This window comes from Sturnira hondurensis, unplaced genomic scaffold (assembly GCF_014824575.4).
Source record: "Sturnira hondurensis isolate 20B ecotype Veracruz unplaced genomic scaffold, ASM1482457v3 Scaffold0004136, whole genome shotgun sequence".
Taxonomy (NCBI): Eukaryota; Metazoa; Chordata; class Mammalia; order Chiroptera; family Phyllostomidae; genus Sturnira; species Sturnira hondurensis.
In genome coordinates this window covers 44,900,739-44,922,749 of record NW_028076767.1, presented here as the reverse complement: position 1 = coordinate 44,922,749, position 22,011 = coordinate 44,900,739, and the positions used below count along the sequence as shown (strand labels likewise).

Sequence of the window (22,011 nt, the reverse complement as noted above, 5' to 3'; positions counted from 1 at the left end):
ATCTTTGTGAGTGAGACAGAGTTAATAAAATTTGATTTCTTTGGCACTTACTGTTAGCCTGAATTATTTCATGCCACTTTAAGTCAGGTGTTTATTCTCCTTTGAACCTGACAGCAGCCAGACACATCCTTTCTTTTCTGTACTAAAATTTTTTTTCTAAAAAAACAGTAACCACATATCGAGGCTTCATGGCCTTTGGTACTTTCTTTTGAAATCTTTTCATTTTGATTCATTAATCTTATTTTCATAGACATTGAGATTTCTTGTTCTGATTCTATTTATATATTATTGATTTTTCTCTGATTTCTTTATTGGCTTATTTTCTATTTCCATTAATACAGGATATTATCCAAAGTTTTATTTTAGGTTTCTTTCATTTTTCCTCTCAGTTACTTTCAGTGTATATATCTTTATCTGCATGAATTCTTATTAAACATATCTGAACTTGATGTCTTTCTTTCTCTATTTCTGTCATGTATTTTTGCATATTTATTTAGATATGTCTTCATCTTTAAACAAGTCATAAATCACTTCTGCTCTTCTGGTCTTCCCAACCCCTTCTACTCATTTCTTTGTAACTGTGGAATATGGCTCTTATCTTTGTGAATTTAAGAGTCTTTATCTGAAGATCATTATTGACTAAATATTTTATTTCTTGCTGTTATCAATATCATATCACCAGAGGATTGCTTTACTTTCTATAGCAGTTCTGCTTTATTAATATATATGGTCATATTTAAATGATTTCTCTGTATAAATAAATATATTGATAATTATTATTGCTAAGATACAGTCACTAGAATTGAAAGTGAAGGAGAAATAGTTTATTCCTTTTTTACCTCCAAGTACATATCGCCATTCTCCTCTCTCCCCACAAGAGCTGCGATGTTATAAAGTTTGCTTCTGAGGTGCCTGAAAGAAAATTAAAACAATTTCCTTAAATTACAATATTTTAAAGATTTTTTTGGATAAAAATGTCTTTGCCTCTTTGTTTTTCATTTCAATTTTGTATGTGAATGATATAATGTTAGCAGTGTTTAATCATATATTATTTAAGGTCTTTCATTATATCAACTCTTTGCATTTTATTGTCTTTTTCTGAGTAAATATTTTATTTTAACAAGGTATTATTTCCAGAATTTTATTATTTTTTAACTTTATGGGTATGGAAGCACGAAATTATTTGAACTTAATTTTTCACATTTTAATTAAAGAGAGATTTCTCTTCTCAGATTCTCCTGAGAACGATATTCCTATGGAGATCACCACAGCAGAACCACAGGTCTCTGAGGCAGTGTATGATTGTGTTATTTGTGGACAGAGTGGCCCCTCCTCTGAAGACAGACCTACAGGACTGGTGGTCCTGTTACAAGCATCCTCAGGTAAAATTTAAGTAATTTTCCAGTGGAAACATTTTAGGGACAAAGTGTATGTAACAGATGAATATATGCATGCATTGAATGGAACTTGTATCTTTGTCTAGATATAACTATAGATCTACATAGCAAGGATCGATTTATATTTGTATAATAAAGATTCTTAATCTGGTTTTATCTCACCTTCCTAGACATGAGTGTTGGAAGAACTTTTTAACAAAGAGATTTCTTTATATGTTGCAGTCTTTCCTTCAAATGATGTGGTGTATTACCAAGGCTAGGTGGCCAATAACTGAGGTCAGCGTTCAGCAATTTAATTTTTCTAAAATCTGGAAGTGTTTTAATCCCAGAAATTTTGTCGGTTTAAACATTTTAATTGCATAAGGCATATTCAGATAGCTTTGCCCTTATATCTTGAGCTGCTGTTGTAGAAGCCGTCATTCTTGAAATAGTATAACAGCAAATTGATAAGTTTGCCCATCCATAGTTGACAAAATTTTTTTTTTTAATGTGGAGGATTTTTTCTGAATACTCTTCATTTTTTCCCACCCACACTGAAGTATTTTGCGGTAGGGTTAGTGTTAGAAGATATAAGAATCATCAACATGTACACACCAAACAGCAGAGGCCCAAAATATGAAGCAAAAATAGAATTGGAGGGAGAAACAGTTTTACAGCGATAGTTGGAGACTTTAATGTCCCACTTTCAATATTGGATAGAACAGCTGGACAGAAGACTAAAAACAAGAAGTAAACCACTTTAGCAACACTATGAAAGAATTAAATCTAAAAAACTTGTGCAGAACCTACAATCTAACAATCATAGAATATAGTTTCCTCGATGGGGCATGGAATGTTCTCCACAGTAGACCGTGTGTTAGGCCGTGGAACAAGTCTCAGTACATTTAAAAAGACTGAAACCAGCCAGAGGATCTGCTCTGACCACAAAGAATGAAACTAGAAATCGGTAACAGCAGGAAAATTGGAAAATTACAAATATGTGGAAATTACATAACACATTCTTAAACAACCAGTAGGTCAAAGAAGAAATTGCAAATGAAATTAGAAGGTACTTTGAAACAAATGGAAATTGAAATACAACATACCAAAACTTGGTGGTGGGGTGAAAACATTGCACAGAGGGAAATTTGTAGCTGTAAATGCTTAAATTGCAAAAGATCTCAAATCAATAGCCTAATTTTATACTTTTAGGAACTAGAAAAATAAGAACAAGCTAACCCCAAAGCTAGCAGATGGAAAGAAATAAAGACTATAAGGAAGATAAATGAAATAGAGAATAGGAAAACACTAGAGAGAGTCAGAAAATCAATATCAAAATTGACAAAATTTTTAGCTAGAGTGACCAAGGAAAAAAGAGAGAACACACAAATAGTTTTAAAAAAATCAGAAGCAGCCCTGGCTGATATAGCTCAGTGAATTGAGCTTGGGCTTGTGGTTTGATTCCCAGTCAGGGCACATGCCTGGGTTTCAGGCCAGTTCCCAGCAGGGGACTCAATGAGAGGTGACCATACATTGATATTTCTCTCCTTCCCTTCCCCTCTAAAGATAAATAAATACAATCTTTTAAAAAATTAGAAGCAAAAATGAGGACATTACTGCAGATCTTACAGAAATAAAAAGGACTTTAAGAGAATATTATGAATAATTTTATGTCAACAAATTTGGTGTACTAGATGAAATGGATAAGTTTTGAAAACAAACTACCAAAACTGATTCAAGAAGAAATAGCGAATTTGAACAGATCTTAAATAAGTAAAGAAACTGAGTCAATAATTAAAAACATCTGAATAAATAAAGCCGAAGACCAGATAACTTCCCTGGTTTTCTAACAATCATTTAAATAATGAACAACAGTTCTTCTCGGGCTTGTCAAAAAAAAAAAGGAAGAAACACTTCCTAACTTATCCTATGAGCCCAGCATTACCCTGGTACAAAATCCACATAAAGATATGGTGAAATACTAACAAACCAATTCAGAAGTGTATTAGAATTATACATCATGGATAATTAATTGTTTTGTAGTTGCTAGGATTTATTTGCTTCTCTTCTTTCTGCTGCTACTGTAAATCTCTTCAAAACTTGGGGCCTGGCCCACAAGGGTACACCTGATATTCCCTTTCCTAATAATGGCTCGTCCCATGCTGATGAGTCTTATAATAATGTATACCACCCTATGTTTGTATCCCCACTCCCTTTTTTTGTGTTTTGATGTTTTACAATAAAATCGTAGTATGTGTTTTTCTCCTTTTGCCATACACCTCTTTTCTCAGTTTTTCATTTGGGAAGTTTTTTTATCTACAGAGAAGTTGAGTACCTTTTACTTACAATTACCAATGGTTAATATATTGTCATATTTATTTTTCTTTTCTCTCCTTATCTCCACTCCCTTTTTTGTGCTTTGATGTTTTACAATAAAATCGTAGTATGTGTTTTTCTCCTTTTGCCATACGCCTCTTTTTCTAGTTTTTCATTTGGGAAGTTTTTTATCTACAGAGAAGTTGAATACTTTTTACTTATAATCACCAATAGTTAATATATTGTCATATTTATTTTTCTTTTCCTTTCCTCTTCAGTAAATGATGGCAGACATCATGACATTCTATTTCTAAATACTTTAGACTGTATCTCTTAAGACAATGATATTTTTATATAACCAAGTATCATTATTATACCTGAGACATTTGATATTAATAACATCTAATACTGCATGTTCATCTTCTCTCAATCATCCCAATATTTTTTATAGCAAAGCCTTTGTTTCTTGATCCAAGAGCCAAGGAAAGATTATGCATTGTGTTTAGTTACCCTTTCTCATTAGTCTCCTTTACTCTAAGACAGTTTCTCCAGCCCTTTAAAAATGTTTGAAGAGTCTAAGTCAGTTCTTTGTAGCATGAGGTTCACAGTGACAGCTTGTCCTGTTGTTGATGAGGCCAGCGAGGTTTGGTCACTTGCCTAAGGTGGTAGGTGATCTATAGGATGATGATACATTGAGATGCTAACAATTTATCCTTTATCCTTTTAATTAATGTTCCTCATCTGAATCAATGAATATATTATCTGTTACCATTATTATTCTTTTCAGTACTGAAAATTTCTCAGATTTGACCAGTCAGAACTCCTTTATGTCCTCATGACCTGCTCCCTCAGGGTTACAATTACCCTTGATCTTTATTACCCAAAATTCCAGATTCATCTTGAACTCATCCCCAACCCTGGATTCAGGTTTTCCTTTAAGAATCTCTTTCCTTTTCATGAGAAATAGTGTATTTATAAATGAAGTGTATTGATACTGGAGTGTCATAACTTCTAGACCTTTTCAGTGGACAGACTTGGGAAACTATCCTCCATCATCCATTCATCTAAAGTTCATATTCACATTTCATGTTATTTAAAAGATTAAATATTGGCATATTTGAAGTTAGAGCTAGAATACCACCTTTTTGGGATCTTTATAAATATTCAAATAGTGCAAAAATTAGTGTAGCTGGGGGTAAATAGCAGCTTTTATGGTGAACCAGGTCTGTATGCTGGTCATTTAATGAGCTCTTATCTCTGACGTTAATGTAGTTTTGGGGCAGTGCCGTGACAACATTGAGCCCAAAATGCTGCCCATCACTGAAGAGGAGCAGATTTACCCTTGGGACACGTGTGCAGCAGTTCACGACGTGAGGCTCTCATTATTACAGCGTTATTTTAAGGACGTGAGTACCATTTTTATCAGTGAGTATTTTTGTTTGCAAAATGCATGGCAAGAGTTTTGTATTTTTTCTTCTAATAAATGTCACTCTAATTCGGAATCTGAAAGTTTATTAGAAAAAATTAATTTGTGAATAGTAAAATGCAAATCTGTGAATAAGTAAACATTTCAGGTTATAAATGTTATACCTGTGTTTTAAGTTTGTTTAATGGGAGGTGTACAAATTCAGTATAATGGAATAATAAGTATTAACTCTATAAAAACTTTTAGATATGGAATGGATATTTTATGAAGATTTTTACCTCCTTATTTTACTTTCATATAAGATAGACAGTAAAATCTCATGCTGTTTAAATATAATGTAGGGTCAGATTTAATACATGGCTTCTATGATTTCTTGTGAACTTGGTGGATTTTTGTCCAGCTTTTGTACCTAGTGAATTTAGTGCTCAGTTGTCATATGTCTTGGAAGACCAATTTTATTTATTTAGTTGCAGCAGCTTTAATTTCTTTATAAACTTTCTGTACATTTTTAATGTTTCCTGACTGGATTATCAAATGGGGTTTTTTCACCTGTAGTTTTTTGGATTTTGTATCTTAAGTAAACAGATTACAATAAATTGCTTAAATTGTAAAGTGAAGCATTATTTTTATTTAACTGTTTGAGATCATAATCTTGATAGATTTCCAAATATATATATATATATATATATATATATATATATATATAATTTTTGCTCATAATACACTGGAATGTATGGAAGAAACTAAAAGGATAGGTAAAAGACAGAATGCTTAATGAGAATAAACAGTAACTGACCTGGTGATGGTAGGAGATGGAGTGTGGTTCAGCGGTTTGGACTGAGGAGGTTTATGGGGAAATTTGGAGGAGAGGAGGGTTCTAATTGTGGAGGCGTCCTGTAGTGTAGAAAGAGTCCAGATCAGAAACACTAGTTTGGTCTTGATTCTGCCATTTCTTAATAATGTGAACTCAGACAAACAAACACTCAATTTCTTCATCAGTTTGATAAGGCTTGTAATGATCTTTCATGCAGCAATTTAGGAAGGCTCGGGTATTAGGCTTTATTAGGTAGTTCAGGGGCATCCTGCTTCCATATATTTTGAGGCTTTAAAATGAAATTATTATTATTTGGAAAAAGATATAAACACACAAACTTTCTTTTTTTTTTTAAATTTATACACACAAACTTTCATACTTTTTTGTTTATTCTTTGAATGTCTTACAGTGTATATGAGGGAGGGACCCCCCCAAACAGAATTATCTTCTGGAGGGTGGGCCCCTTGTAGGACAGGCTTTCCCTGCTAGGTGAGTCTTCTGGGAACCCATCTCTATCAGTGCCCCAGGTGGCGTTGTTGTGAGAGGTTTCATTTAGTTTCATGGAATTTTTTTTGAAGACACTTTCAATGCATTTGCCCCTTTCTTTTTAAATATATTCTATTGGTTATGCTGTTGCATTTGCCCAATTCATGACGGGTGGACTTATAAGCACATCTGCCCACACTACACTGAATGTTCAGCTTTTAGACCTAAAACAGCATGACCCCCACACTGCACCCTCCCTGTTCACTGGATCTTGCCCCAGGCAAGTTTTTTTGTTTTCCCTGGATGAAAAAAATCCTCAAAGGGAAATGTTTGCTGATGTAGAAGAGGAGAAACAAAAAAAGAAGCACTAAAGGGTATCAAAATTGATGAGTTCAAAAACTGTTTTGCGCAGTGGAGAGAAATCTCGATAGGTGTATTACATCAGATGGAGAGTACTTTGAAGGTGACTGAAGATTAAATGTGAAAGAGTACATACACAATGTTTTATATGAACTCTGTTTTTAAAAAAAAAACAGAGTTTATTATGGAAGAGACATAGAAATTATTTACATGATGAAAGATTTCAGTACTTCTGTGGAATGGACTGCATCATGTGATGCCATTTCAGTAGTGATTTATTTCAGGCTGGGCACTTTCCACGAATGTCACCATCTCTAAATAAGAAATTAACACCTGCCATCTAGAACTAGTTTGGTGCCCCCGTATTCTGGAAGAACGTTATCTCCAGGTTTCACGCTAACTGGTTGAATCTCTCCACCGTTTCCTTTGGAGCCTGATCCAACAGCTACTATGGTTGTTGCAATACTTTTCCTTGAGATTTTTCTGGAAGCATAATGCCTCCTTTGGTTACAGTTTCTGCAGCAAACCTTTCAACCACACTCAGGGAGGGGAAGAAACGTTCTAAATGCCTGTCCTGCCATGGCTCCAGCCGCCACAGTTTGTACTCCGCTCTTGTGCCATGGAGACACCAGCAATTGGGCCTGTGGGACACGTGAACTTGGGAAAAGGCCCCAAATTCCAGGGTTTTTGAGTCCTCATATATATTACTTTATTAGTCAGAGATGGATAAATATCTTTGTTTTGAAGAAAATAATGAAACTGTGCTGAGTTTTGCTTATATAAATTGTTTAACACCTTTATTTAGATTAGTTTCCTCAAATAATCTTGATTTTAATTTTATTATTTTGAATCACTTACATTTTTTTATTTTTAAAAATATATTTTCTTAATTATGCTATTACAGTTGTGCCAAATTTCCCCACTTTGCCTTCCCCTGCCCACTACCCCATTGCTTCCAGCAGTTTCCCTATTAGTTCATGTCCATAGTTCATGCATGTAAGTTCTTTGGCTTCTCCATTTTCTGTACCACAGGTGGCAGGCACTAGGCCCTCAGGCTGAATCTGGCCCTCCACCTTGTTTCATCCGGCCTGGCACCTTGTTACCGGCCTGGCAGCACCAAGCTCCTTGCCCCTAGTTAAGGAGGAGTTACATTTATACAGTCCTAACATTACATTTGGCCCTTTGAAGTCAACAGTGAGGCTGATGTGGCCCCTGGTGAAAACGAATTTGATACCTCTGTTCTATACTATTCTCAACATACCCCTGTCTATTCTGTACCTACCAATTATGCTTCTTAATCCCTAAGCCTTTCCCCCAACTCTTTCTTCTCTTCTCCCTCCCAACTGATAACCCTCCAAATGACCTTCCCATCTCTGATTTTGTTCTGCTCTGGTTGTCTGCTTAGTTTGTTTTTTAGATTCAGTTGTTGATAGTTGTGAATTTGTTGCCATTTTATGTTCATAGTTTTGATCTTCTTTCTCTTAAATAAGTCCCTTTAAGATTTCATGTAATAATGGCTTGGTGATGATGAACTCCTTTAGCTCTTCCTTGTCTGGAAAGTACTTTATCTGCCCTCCCATTGTAAATGATAGCGTTGCTGGATAGAGTAATCCAGGTTGTAGGTCCTAGTTTTTTTTGTCACTTTGAATACTTCCTGTCAGTCCCTTGTAGCCTGCAAAGTTTCTTTTGAGAAATCAGCTGACAGTGTTATGGGAACTCCTTTGTAGGTGACTATCTGCCTTTCTCTTGCTGCTTTTAAAATTCTCTCTTTATCTTACCTTTGGCATTTTGATTATGGTGTGTCTTGGTGTGGTCCTATTTGGGTACAACTTGTTTGGGACTCTCTGTGCTTTCTGGGCTTGTATATTTCCTTCACCAAATTGGGAAAGTTTTTTTTCATTATTTTTTCAAATAAGTTTTCAGTTTCTTGCTCCTCCTCTTCTCCTTCTGACATCTCTATGATTTGGATGTTGGTATGTTTGGAGATGTCCCAGAGGCTCCTTATACTATCCTCATTTTTAAAAAAATTCTTGTATCTTCTTGCTGTTCTGGTTGAATGCTTATTTCTTCCTTATGTGCCAAATTGTTGATTTGAAGCTTGGCTTCATCCTCTCCACTGTGGGTTCCCTGTAAGTTTTCTTTTTATTTTACTTGGTGTAACCTTCATTTCTTCCCTTATGTTTTTGCTGTATTCATTGAGTTCTTTGAGCATCCTGATAACTAGTGCTCTGAACTCTGTATCTGATAAATTGCTTATCTTCATTTCATTTAATTCTTTTTCTGGGTTTTTGCTCTTTTCTTTCGTTTGTGTTGTATTTCTTTGTCTCCTCAATTTGGCAGCTTCCCTGTGTTTGTTTCTGTGCATTAGGAAGAGTTTCTTTGACTCCTGGTTTTAGTAGCATGGCCTATTGTAGAAAAGGCCATGTAAGTTGTGTGGGACAGAGCCTTAGGTAATCTCCAGGGCAGGGGCACCCCATTTCACCATTTTGTGACTCTGTGTAGGTTTGGGAAGGGGAAAATGCCTCTGCCTGGCCTCGGGAGGTTTTCCTGGCACTGGTCCTGTTTGTGGTCACACACATACTCTCTATGTGCACCTGGTGCCCTTTCAGCTGTTGCTGTGGTGCTGCATCCGAGAGGAGGGTAAACCTACATAAATTCTAAGTCTGCGCAGGCCATTAAGTGGAGTCTCCTGAAAATCCAGCAGTTTCTTCTACTGCCCCAAGCTGCACTGGTTTTTGCAGCCAGTAGTTACGGAGATTTATCTTCCTGGTGCTTTAACCCTGGGCTGTGTGGTCTGGCCTGTGGCAGTCATCCTTTGCTCCTGAGGTATCCCTTCAGTTTTTGTCCACCACATATGAACGCGGGACCACCCATTCTACCACCTCCCTTGCCACACCAGGTCATTGCACCTCTGTCCATCTCCACGTCTCTGCCCCTCCTACCCATCTGGAGAAATATGGCTTCTTTAAATCCTTGGTTCTTAGACTTCCATACATGTTTATTTTCTTACGGTTCTAGGTGTTTGGTTTTGAGATCTGGTTGTAATTTTTTTCTGTAGTTGTGCAAGGAGGCAAAGTGTGTTTACCTATGCCACCATCCTGACTAGAAGTCCGAATAACTTTAGAGTAAATGGTTGAAGGTAAATCCTGAAGCCAAATAGAAAAATGACTTGGTTTAATCAAAATATAATCCAGACCTCAGAGCGAAGTAATTTTCAGGGAAGGGGAGAGCTAATAAAGGAGAGAAAAAGTAGAGTGTCTCTTTCTTGGAGCCAGAATCCTTAATTATTTCTAGAAAAAGATCTTTTTTAAAAATAGATTCTGAAATCTGAATATTTATTATGTATCTGTTAGTGATCGTAAGACTTTATATTTATACTTTTGTGCATTTAATATAATGGTTGCTTTATGTATACAAGGTCTGTCCATAAGGTATCTAGCTATGTAATAAAAAAATAAGAAACATTTATTGAAGAAGATGTAAGATACAAGAAGCATTGCACACAGGACAATGATACCTTGGTGCCATTCAATGTAGGCACCTTCAGACTGCATATAGTTTTCCATTTGCCATTAGCTGCCCTATCATATTTACCTGAATTTCATCAGTGGTCTGAAATCTCTTCCCTTTCAAAGGCGATTTTAGTTTTGGGAAAACCAGAAGTTGCAGGGCACCAAATCTGGGCTATAGGGGAGCGGAGTAACCCAGGTGATTTGATGTTTTGCCAGAAAAATCTGCATGAGACATGATGCGTGAGTGGGTGTGTTGTTGTAATGAAGCTGCCCATCACTAGTTGGCCATAGGGTGACCTTCTGAATTGTCTGAATAGTTTTTGCAGAGGAATGTACAAGTTTAACACAAAATTTTTAAAAAGATTTTATTTATTGATTTTTAGAGAGAGGGGAGGGGAGGGACAAAGAGAGGTAAAGAAACATCAATGTGTGGCTGACTCTCAAGTGGCCCCCACTGAAGACCTGGCCTGCAACCAGGGCATGTGCCCTGACTGGGAATTAAACCACAGACCCTTTGGTTTGCAGCCCACGCTCAATCCACTGAGCTACGCCAGCCAGGTTAACACAAAAGTTGATGCAGATTCTTTGCTCTACTCACTCAGTCAGAATGCGACAGCCACACAGTACACATGCTCACTCAACAGCATCTGCCACCTTCAGTGACTACTACAGTGAAGTTGTCATTGTTCACACATGCACATTCCAGTCTACTGGATTTAGCTGCTAGGTTACATAGATGTCACACAAACTGTTCTCATTATATTAACAATGGCTGGACTTTTTCCTGATGGGCCTTGTATATGGTATGATCCCTAAACTGTGCCTCTGAAGGTCTAGAGCCTTTTCTTTAATTATATAGTTCCTGAGGGGCTAGCATATGCTATGTGTGTTGTGGATGCTTATAGGATTTCTTAATTATTCTAGCAAAGAGTACCAAAGTTTGGTAGTCAGATGATAGACTGTATAGAGAAGATTCACTATCAGTGGACACTGATTTTGATTATAGAATTAAACTGTGTAGATTCTGCTCTCTTCTGGTCAAATGCATGCAGAATTTTAGTCATGTCAGACAGTACAGTTACTATTGAACCCGGAGGAGTTATATATGAGAGCTATAACACAGTAGGGGAAGAACCATAGCATTGGAGTCAGATAGACTTGGGTTCGAACTTGTGCTCTACTATTTATAACTGAGTGAAATTGGCAAGCCTTTATTCCTTTTTTGTAAAACAGATAATACCCCTTACTGTGTAATGTTTTAATAAATATTGAGTTTGTGAAGATTCAATGGTAAGTACTTAAGCACAGTGCTGGGCACATCATCGAAGTGTTCCTGAAATATTAGTCTCATATTAGTAAATGCTTTTTTTTGAGTTTAACAGATTAAAATAAGACATCTAAGAGTTATATTACCAAGTGACTTACCATTTTAACTTAAATGCTTTTATTAAAAAGAAAGATTAGCCATAGCTGGTGTGGCTCAGTTAGTTGGGTATCATCCCACATAGTGAAAGGTCACTGGTTTGATTCCTGATCAGAGCACATGCCTAGGTTGTAGGTTCCTCCCTGGTTGAGGTGTGTGCAAGAGGCAACTGATTGATGTTTCTCTCTCACATTGATGTCTCTTCCTCCCTTCCCCTTTGTCTAAATAAATACTCTTTTAAAAGGAAGATTAATTACATCTTCATAATATATTGTCAAAGAGAGCAGCTTGTTTATTAACAGACTACCAACCATTCTAAAATGATCTAATGCCACAATCTGCTTCTACTTCAACTAGCTCCAAGTCCTAAAACAGAGATGAGCAGGTCTCCTGTTGTTTTTCTGATTTGTAACAGCAGGAGCTAGTTCACCTGCTGTGAGTGTTTGATTTATGTTGCTGCACACATATTTAAATCTGCCAGGGAAGCATTTTGCACTGGACTATTTTAAACTTTCAGATGCTCATGAAGAGTCTTGATTTAATATTGGAACTTTGTTTACTATTGTTTAAAGATGATCTGGTCATTTTTATAATGTATAAATTTCTTTCTAATATAGAAATAAAATGTAAAGTTTTACTCAATTTTTGTGGCTCTCAAATATTTCATCATAGCTGTCACTCATATTAGACCTTATGCCTCATATTGCTCTTGCTTGGCCATCATTTACTGCAGACTCTAGAGGGTAACTCAAGTTCAGGACCAAGTGCTATTTGATAGACGCCAAATGAAAACTCAAAGTTATTTTGGAAGCGAATGTTTAATCCTGTTTATAGGTTGAAGGGAAGGAATTAGAGAAGAACTTGAAGATATAAGAGAAAGAGGAGATAGAAGCAATTAACTTTCAAAACCAATTTCAAATGAGTATGTAGTTAGCTTATATAATGTTTCCCTTCCCTTCCCTTTAATATAATTGTGTATTATATTAAACCCTTGTAAATGTTAAGGCACTTTTGGGGGGTTATTAGCCATGTGGAGGACGATGCATCATGGAGAAATAAAATCAGAGCCAAGAGGACCAGTTAAGAAATTTTAGGGGAGCAGGAGGTGGGCTGGGATGGGAGTAAAAGACAGAAAACTACTTGAACAATAATTAAATAAATTTTTTTAAAAAGAAAGAAAATAAATTTGATATGAGTCCCCTCCTCCCCCACTCCCATACAACAAATGATACAGACTCGAATGCTGTAGAGAAAAGGACAGGCTAACATCATGTATTATTCAATAGATTACGTACAGATTGGGAACTAAGACTGTGGTGCAAAGGAAAGGGTATTATGTAGAATGACTCTTAGCTTTCTGATATGGTGACCAAATAGATTATACAGTTTTTAAACCAGGAGGAAAGGAAAGATTAATGGAAAAAATGACAAGTTTTTGACACATTAATTTTATGTTATCTGATGTATGTCAAACTGGAGATTTCTGGTTGGCAGCTAAATATTTGTATCTGTCAGTCATGCAAGACACCCAGCTCGGAGGGAGTTGAATTTACTGATTAAATCACTTAGGGAGAATAGTTTTAATGAGGAAAGAGTAACACTAAGAATAGAATCCTTGAGGAATATAAACATTGAAAGGGAAGGGGAAGACAGAAAAGTCTTAAAAGGAGGCCTAAATCGAATGGTTAAAGAGATGGGAGGAAAACCAAAAGAGAGTCTCATTATGGAAGCCAAAGGGAAGTGGACGTTTCAAGAAGGACATTGTTAATGTCAATGACAGAGTTATGAAGTATCATAGAGGACAGGTAAGGTCAAGAGCAGCATAGTTTACACTGAACTAAAGTATAATATTGAGAGCTTATATTTATATAAATATAAAGCTTATATTTTATGAGGTGGAGAAAAGCTAATTCATAATTATTTTTCATGATGAGCATAGAGTTTTAGAAGCTAAAATTTTATGGTATTCTAGTTCAAAGCTGTTGCCTTAAGGCTGTCAAGTCAGATATTAGTTTATATCACAAAAGTACAAAGTTCACATTAGTGTAATGATACGAAATCATTCAGAGGTTTATGTGGGTGTATTTGAACATGTTTATACTTCTTTAAAATTAATTGATTTTGTCTTTTTTTTTTCAAGAGTTCTTGTCTCTTGGCAGTATCGATTGGCTGGGAAGGAGGTGTTTACGTACAAACCTGTGGCCACACATTACATATAGATTGTCATAAATCTTACATGGAATCCTTACGGGTAAGTTAACTGAATCATTTTTAAAGGTGTATATATCTTTCTTGATATTATGTGTATCATTTGAACTATCCAGACTATAGTTCCTTCACCTCTTCGACTTCAGAGCTTTCATGTTTTCACTCTACTTTGGCAACTGACTTCCGTGGCTGTAATTTCACTCTTTGCTATTCTAGTTCTGAAATATTAAGCTTCACTCTGCTACTGTATTATTCGATTTTTTATAAGTTCTTTTATTTTCACTCTTATAAATATGTTTTGCTTCTGGCATCAAGATCTCTAGTCCTTTGATCCTGTTCCCCTAGTGCATTAGCTCTTGCCTGGCCTCACTCACCTGCCCATTGTCCATCCTACTGGTAATACCAGTCATTTAATCCACCTCCTTTGGTCATGGACCTGGGCAGCTAGCCCTGCTAGAAAAAATCATAAAACTAAGTAGACTAGCACCTCCATAAACTCCTGGTTTTCTATAATAATGTTTCAGATGAGAGCAGCAATTTTCAACCAGTGTGCCACAGCACATCGGTGTGCTGGAAGAATTTCTAAAACATGCAACACCTTACTATTTAGTCAGTGTGATGAATCAAAATTTTGATCAAAATTGATAAAAAAAATCAATATTTTCATTTTGCTTTTGTCAGATTGGCAAAATACAGGGGCCAGCACAAATAATGCCCCCTTTTTATTACAAAATCATAAGCATGTAATTCTGTAACATAACAAACAATATCACACTGAAGCATACCATATGACGTTTAGGTACAATGTTCAAATTAAAACCATAAATTATTATAGTCATAGAATTCCCTACCAATCACACTCAAGCAGGAGTTGGTTCTGTTGAACCCAATATATATATTTTTAGCATATTGCAAAATTTAAGTAAGTAGAATTTGTGTGCCATGATATGAAGAAGGTTGGAAATTGCTAGACTAGAATCACAGACTGTAGACACTACTTATCAATTCATATACCTGTCTTTGATCAGGTTTCTCTTCTAGTTTCCTTAGCAGCTATTCCAAACCTTTGCCTCCCATATCCCACTCTTCGGCTACATCCCAAGATCCCTTCCCTCTTATCAGATGCTGTCTCTTCCTCCATCACCAAGAAAACAGTGGTTCTCTTTCGCATACTGCTTTGGCTTCCTACTTTACTTTTCAATTCCTTGGTAAATGATTGCACCCAACCAATCCTTTCTTTTCTAGTCTTTGAGATAGTATTCCTTCTTCAGAGGAATCATCTTTCTGTTTATACCATAGTATTCCATTCTCCCCACTACCACAGGGGCTTTTATTTATCTGTAAGTAAATTTGTTTTCTCTGCATCTTCAGTTTTTCTGTCTGGTCTGTCCCTTTTCAGTTCATAAAGACACCAACGTCTGCCATTTAAAATTCCTTCGCTTGACCTTGGATTCTCCTCTAACTGCAGACTTTATCTTTCTCTCAGCTCAACTTCTTAAAAGCATGGTCTACTCTATTTTCATATTCCTAACTCAGAAGCAGTGGATTTCTCTCTTTTTTTTCTGTTCTTTACCTCTCACATTCAGTCACTTACCAAATTCTACTGATTCTGTCTCTTAACTCTCACTAGACTATGTTATGCCTTTATTATTCCCACTTCTGCTGGGAATATTTGTGTATACCTTTATCTCTTCACTGTTGCATTTGCTTTCTTATCAGTTTCCTTATTCCAAGTCTAGTTTAATCACTACATTGATCTTTGTAAAATGTAAATCTGATGACTTGTGTCTTAAAGATTCTTTACTGACTTAGTCCTGGTGGAATAAAGTTTATTCTTCTTTGAATGGCATTCAGGGCCCTCCATGGTCTGGGCTTGCCTGTTGCTTTAGCTTTATCTTCCATCATTTCAGCATTGAGTTAACTAATAGCTCCATAAGCACATCATTCCTTTTTCATACCTCTTTATTCAGTTATTTATTCAACAAATATTTATGCAGTTCCTATAGTGTTCTAGATGCTGTGATAGATTTTTGGGATGCAGTAGTGAACAGGACACAGTTTCTCTTAAGGAGTTTGTTATGCACTGAGGGAGACAGAAATGAACAGTTGCAGTATATGTCAGCCCTTTGAAGGCAACTGCAAGGCTCATGTGGCCCCTGGTGAAAATGAGTTTGACACCCCTGGTATACAGGGTCTTATCGGAACATCTGCCAAGTGCTAGAACATTTCATGAAGTGAGGTGCTTGAGTAATGGGAGATAAGACTGGATAAGTAATTAGGAGTCATATTGTAAAGGGCTTTGTGTTCCATGTAAGGAATTTGGACTTTAGACAGATTCCTTCCAGAGATACGTTAAAGCCATTAAATACTCTTAAGCAGAGATATGACATGCTCCGGAAGTTTATTGTGGTAGTTGTGTAGATTGCGGGGGATTGTTGTGAGATTGCAGGAGAGTAAGAAAGAATGTGGTGATATCATTGAGAAGGCAAGAGATGATGGTGACTGGGCTTGGTCATGGCAGTGGAGATGGAGAAGAGGCTGGATATTTGAAATATATATAGAATATGAATATATACATATATATGTATAAAGAGTCTTGTGAGAGATTGTATGTGCAGCATAAGAGACAGGAAGGAATCAAGGTGAAAGGTGATGGTGATCACTGAAAGATTTTGACTTGTAATAAGATTTACCTCTCATTAGGTAAGTCATACTGGCAGCGCTGTGGTTGGGAGACTGGTTAGGAGACATCAGCAGAGGGGCAGAGGAAGAAAGTGCGTGGGAGGACTGAGGATTTATTAACTGGATGTTTGGGGTGGGAGAAGTCGGGAAGCCGAGGCAGCTGACTTGACCCTCTTCTTTCTAAGGCAGGAGTTATAGTTTTTTTTCTCCTCGAGTAAAGAGGGAAAGGCTGGGGCAGGCCAAGGGGCTCACAAGTGAGGAGGTGGTTTTGAAAAACCACTTTGGACTTGGGTGAGAGAGTGCTTCATAGGGTGTTAGAGCAAGATTACCATGCAGTATTCAGGGCTTCTGAGGTTGGAAATAGTTTGTGGAAGAAGTTATTTCTGTTTTTCCTAACAGCATTTGATTTGTAGAATTGGAGAAGTCATACATTGGATTAATTTTGTATGAAAGTTTTGTTAGGTATGTATGATGGAAGGACACGTGGAGGGGAATGAGAAGTATTGACCTGAGAGTTTTTGAAGAGGTAGATCATGATGTATAGGCACAACAGGAATGACCTGATAAACTGGGACAAAAAGTAAGGGACTAAAGGAGACGGGAGTTGGCAGTCAGAATGTAAGATGTGTGAAATTAGTATTTTCAGACATGGATAATTTTGGGTCACCACAAGACAAGAGTGTGGTCCTGGGAGAACAGGTGCTCATAGGAGCTGATTAGGTCAAGGAGTTAAGGATTCAGATGCAAGATGCGTTGTTGACATACACTGAAGTTTCATAGGAGGGTGGTAGGACTTGGAATGATGAGGAGAACTGATCTGGTACTAAAGTCTTCATGTGATTGAAGGCAATGAAGACCAGTAAAATGGAAGGAAAAGGGTGGTATTGTCAGATGACACAAGCCGCACAGAGAGGAGAATGCAAGATTAATGATCTTGAGCCATCATCGGAGATGAGAAGCCTGCTGAGATGTGAGGATGAAGGGGAACGAGTGATGTTGGTTGAGAGGGTTTCTGGGGAGGCCTCAGGAAAGAACTGAGTTTCAAACAAGGTGAGGAGGAGGACACAGTATTCTGTCAAATGAAGGCCGTAGGGAAGCTTCTCACAGAACGTCCTTCAGGGACCAGGACCACTGCCCCTGCCTTCTAATACAGTCTTCCTTTGGGTCTTTAAAACTTAGCTCACAGATCTCCTCCCCAGGGAAGCCTTCTTTGTTGCATTTATTACATTATTATTGTTATAATGTAGTTGTTTCTGTCTGCTTTTCAATTGTTGATGCCTCAAGTCAGATACATCATAACTCTTTATGCCATCACTTGACCCGTGATAGTTTAATTAGTGTGTAAGGAATTGGATTTAAGAAGACAAGGTGTAACATTTTTAAGAACTTGAAAGACTAAGTGTCACAAGTGAAAAAAGTATAACTCAGTTCTATTGGTCAAAGTATTTGAGATCCAAGATACAGTGAAATGAGCACTAAATTAAGAGTTGGAAAACCTAAGTTCACTCTGACATTGTCATTAACTACCTTTTTAAACCATAGGCAAATAAATTTAATTTCTTTGTATCTTACTTTCTCATTATTTTTGTCTTGTTAGTAATAATGGTCATATGGTCGTATTCACACATATACATAATGGATTAAAAACACATTTTGCGACAAAGCGTTAGGTTAGTAACGGAATAAGAGAGACTGCTGGGAAAGAGGTGTGACAGGGCTGCACACAGCAACGGCCCAAAGGGGCGCAACAGGTGTGGGGATGGCGCCAGGCAAAAGGACGTACCAGGTGTATCAGCCTGGAGGCTTGTCTGAGGTCCTCTGCTTAGTTAGCACGCATTACAGTCTCTCATGAGCAAGAGCTCATGTGTATTATGTGTTTCTTTTTGAAAAATTCTTTTCCCTCCTCTTTCTATTAGAAATATGTGAAGGAAGGTGTTCATTCCCCTTCTATTACACTTATGTTCTGAGTACTCTGAATCTTCCCTCTATCTGTTAGACCCAGACAGATGTACTACGTAAAGTCTAGTCAGTTCTGTTCAGCAGTTAAGACACCTTACTTCTAAGGTGTCTTAGAAGTACATTCAGAAGTACACATCACATTTTATTTGGCCTAATTTATGCTCAAAAGCTGTCTATCCTCCCTACATGGGCACTCGGAGAATCTCCCTAGTAATCACTGATAGACTATGAAAACAGGGGCAGGGGGTGAGAGAAAGGTGATCCACTTTAATGTGGCCTACTTTTTAGTTACTCTTTATTTTAAATCCACACTTCAGATTGATTGCATCATTACTTGAATGTTTCAGTACTGAGAAAAGAGTAGGGTGCTTAAGCTGTTCATTGGTGATGGCAACTATTGCTTGATTGCCATGATGTAAGAAGTGATTTTATAAGCTTCAACAGTTAAATGAGAGATTTCATTTATGTTATTATGACATCTATTAGAGATGTCTTTTTTTGTATGGTTCATTTATTTACTATAAATGTAGTGGTATAAGTTTTATTCTATGTTAAGGTGTGCATCATACGTCTTTTATGTTTCTTTCATCTTTTAGAATGACCAGGTTCTTCAGGGGTTCTCAGTGGACAAAGGAGAATTCACGTGTCCTCTCTGTAGGCAGTTTGCGAACAGTGTTCTTCCTTGTTATCCTGGAAGCAATGTGGAAAATAACCTTTGGCAACGTCCTAGTAACAAAAGCATGCAAGATCTCATAAAGGAAGTGGAGGAGCTGCAGGGACAGCCGGGAGCTTTCCCAGTAAGCATCATTGTAAGGCAGAAAAAACCTGGTTCACTGAGCTCTGCTTTTTAGCTTTTATTTTCATTCTGTTCTTAAATTACTCTGGGCCTTTATACATTTAGTAGAAATTGCTTTTAGAGGTTTTATTCTTTATTTGTGGTTATTAAAAATAAAAGTAATAGAACAAATCATTACCAGAGGCTGTATTTTTCCTTAATCTAAATTGTTATAGTTTTAATATATATTTCTCAGATCATGAAATCCCATAAGCTTAGATATGGTTAAACTTTTTAAAGATGTTGAAATGTTTAAAAACAAAGCCAAACAAACTATATCTATGTATCATGCAATATAAAGCATAGCCTAATCATTTAAAATATGTCCATTAGGTATATTAGGATTAAGATGATTTATTTATACATATGCACACATACATTTTATGTATGTATGACTATAGATAAACACACATATTTGTGTGTGTTTTGGATAAATATTGTATATACTTGATTGAATCATTAATCATAAGTTTGTCTATTTTACTGTGTGATTTGATATGAGTGAACCCATCTTTTATCCCATCCAGTAGGATTTATTTGATTTAAATTCAAGTATTTCACCTTTATGATATATTTATGATGTATTTCTTGAGAGACGTGACAGCTATGCCTCGTTTATGCAATAAATTTATGAAAATTTTGAATGTTTGACTTTTGAAACATTCATTTTGAAAGCTACTCAGAATCATCTCCTAACTGTCCCTTTTCTCAGTTGAAGACTAATTTTAGAGTCTGTGTGCTTTGTTTTTTGGTAATTCTGAATTTTTACATGTTTAAAATATGCTTAAAGTAAGGGACATTGATATCAGTCTTTGAAAAATGAAAAGCAGGTTTTTTATAAACATGAGAATTATTCAAAAATATTATTTTAATGACATCCACTCATTCATTTAGAATATTTTAAATATTCTAAACATCCACTCATTTGTTTAGAATATTTGTTTAGTTTGTATGGTTAGTTCATGGTTGGATTATATGGTGTTACCAGTATCAAACATAAAAGAAAATATTCTTTGATCTGTTTTATCTTTCTGCACTAAATATATATATAGCAGATAGCTAATGCACTTTTTAAATTTAGTTTTCTAGTATGTTCATGTGATAAACAGTATAGTGTTAGACTTCTGTTAGAGGAAACGGAATATAACTAAACTTCTTATTTTTGTTCATATTTTTAACAGTCTGAAACCAACTTAAGTAAAGAAATGGAATCTGTAATGAAAGATATAAAAAATACAACACAGAAGAAGTACAGAGACTATAGCAAGACCCCAGGTTCCCCAGACAATGATTTTCTCTTCATGTACTCTGTTGCTAGGTAGGTGTGTATAGTATATATTCTTATATTTACTCAGTATTAGTCACGTTCATTGTTTTATTCATTGTCATTCATATTTGTTTGAAGAAAGTATATTATTAATGTTAGTTGAAATTATGGCTAATTTTAGAACCTCCTAGAAGGACTGTAAAAGTATAGTTTTTCTTCATTTTTCTCAAGAGTTTATTTTAATGAACTACTGAGTTAAGTGTTATTAAGCATTATGTAATATGTAGGAAAAGTATGTTATTAATGTTTTGAGACAGATATCTACCTCAAAGCATGTAGATACTGTATATGAAGAGTGGTAGGAAATCACTCTTCAGCCCTGACTGGTGTGGCTCAGTGGGCTGAGTGTTGTCCTGCAGACAAAGAGGCCGCCAGTTCAGTTCCCCAGCAGGGCACATGCCTGGGTTGCAGGCCAAGTCCCTGGTTGGGGGTGTGAGAGAAACAATCGATACATATTTTTCTCCCTCTCTTTTTCCCTCCTTTCCCTTCTCTCTAAATGTAGATGAATAAAATCTTTATTTAAAAAAGAGAAATCATTATTTGAGTTCTGTCAACAAGTGATAATATTGAGAACTAAAACATTGTACTATGTTAAACACTATTTATTTATTAAAAAATAACAGTAAGAAGAACTTATTTTGTTTTAACCTAATCAAAGATCTAATACAGTGCTTGAAGACTATAGTTGGTTAAATAAAGGAGAGGAAGCATAAGATTAGGCATATCCTAAGCCTCTATTAGTAGTTAGCCGGAGGCTCAAGAAAGCACCGGTAAATAACTTGCAACTTTCAGACTAGGTAGGATTAGTCTAATTGACTGAGTAGGCGTTCAATATCTAAGAAATAGTTCCAAATAGGAATTTTAGAAAACTTAATTGAATGAAAATGGAAAACCGTAAAAGAAGTAAATAGGGAAGAAACAGGCACAATTAGAAATTTGTAAACATGTTCTGCCAGAACTGATATTCTTGGCCCCTGGATCTCTCTAGAAGCGTGCTTCATATTTGTCCAAGCAGGGTCGTTGTAGGCAAGATTTAGAGGGATAATGTGACTGGAGGTCACAGAGCAGATTAGTGGCAGAGGTGGACTAGAGATCTCCTGAGTCAGCTCTAGTGTTCAGTTCTTAGCCTCTTTCTTCCTCTCCTATCTAGCTTTGATAGGTCATAAATGAGTACAGTTTCATCATGACCATTCTTTTTGCTCATTCCTGGAACAGAGGATAACAAAGGGTAAAAAAGTTATGTGTGGTCTTTAGAACCCAGGAAAATTATGGAACCAGATTCAGGAG

General features: G+C 36.3%; 1 protein-coding gene and 1 pseudogene across 6 annotated transcripts in view; one reads left to right on the top strand and one right to left on the bottom strand.

Annotated features, from left to right (window-relative positions):
* The window catches only part of UBR3 (ubiquitin protein ligase E3 component n-recognin 3), a 207,497-nt gene that overhangs the window by 126,132 nt on the left and 59,354 nt on the right, over positions 1-22,011 (top strand). For 4 of the 6 annotated variants that reach the window (XM_037044489.1, XM_037044488.1, XM_037044493.1 and 1 more), the window contains 5 exons: positions 1,233-1,382; positions 4,965-5,098; positions 13,854-13,964; positions 19,159-19,371; positions 20,579-20,715. In XM_037044489.1, coding sequence (XP_036900384.1) covers positions 1,233-1,382; positions 4,965-5,098; positions 13,854-13,964; positions 19,159-19,371; positions 20,579-20,715 — 745 coding nt within the window. The remainder of the gene's footprint in view (positions 1-1,232; positions 1,383-4,964; positions 5,099-13,853; positions 13,965-19,158; positions 19,372-20,578; positions 20,716-22,011) is intronic. The other 2 variants (XM_037044492.1, XM_037044490.1) reach the window with 1 other exon arrangement.
* LOC118985834 (10 kDa heat shock protein, mitochondrial-like) lies at positions 7,059-7,359 on the bottom strand (annotated as a pseudogene).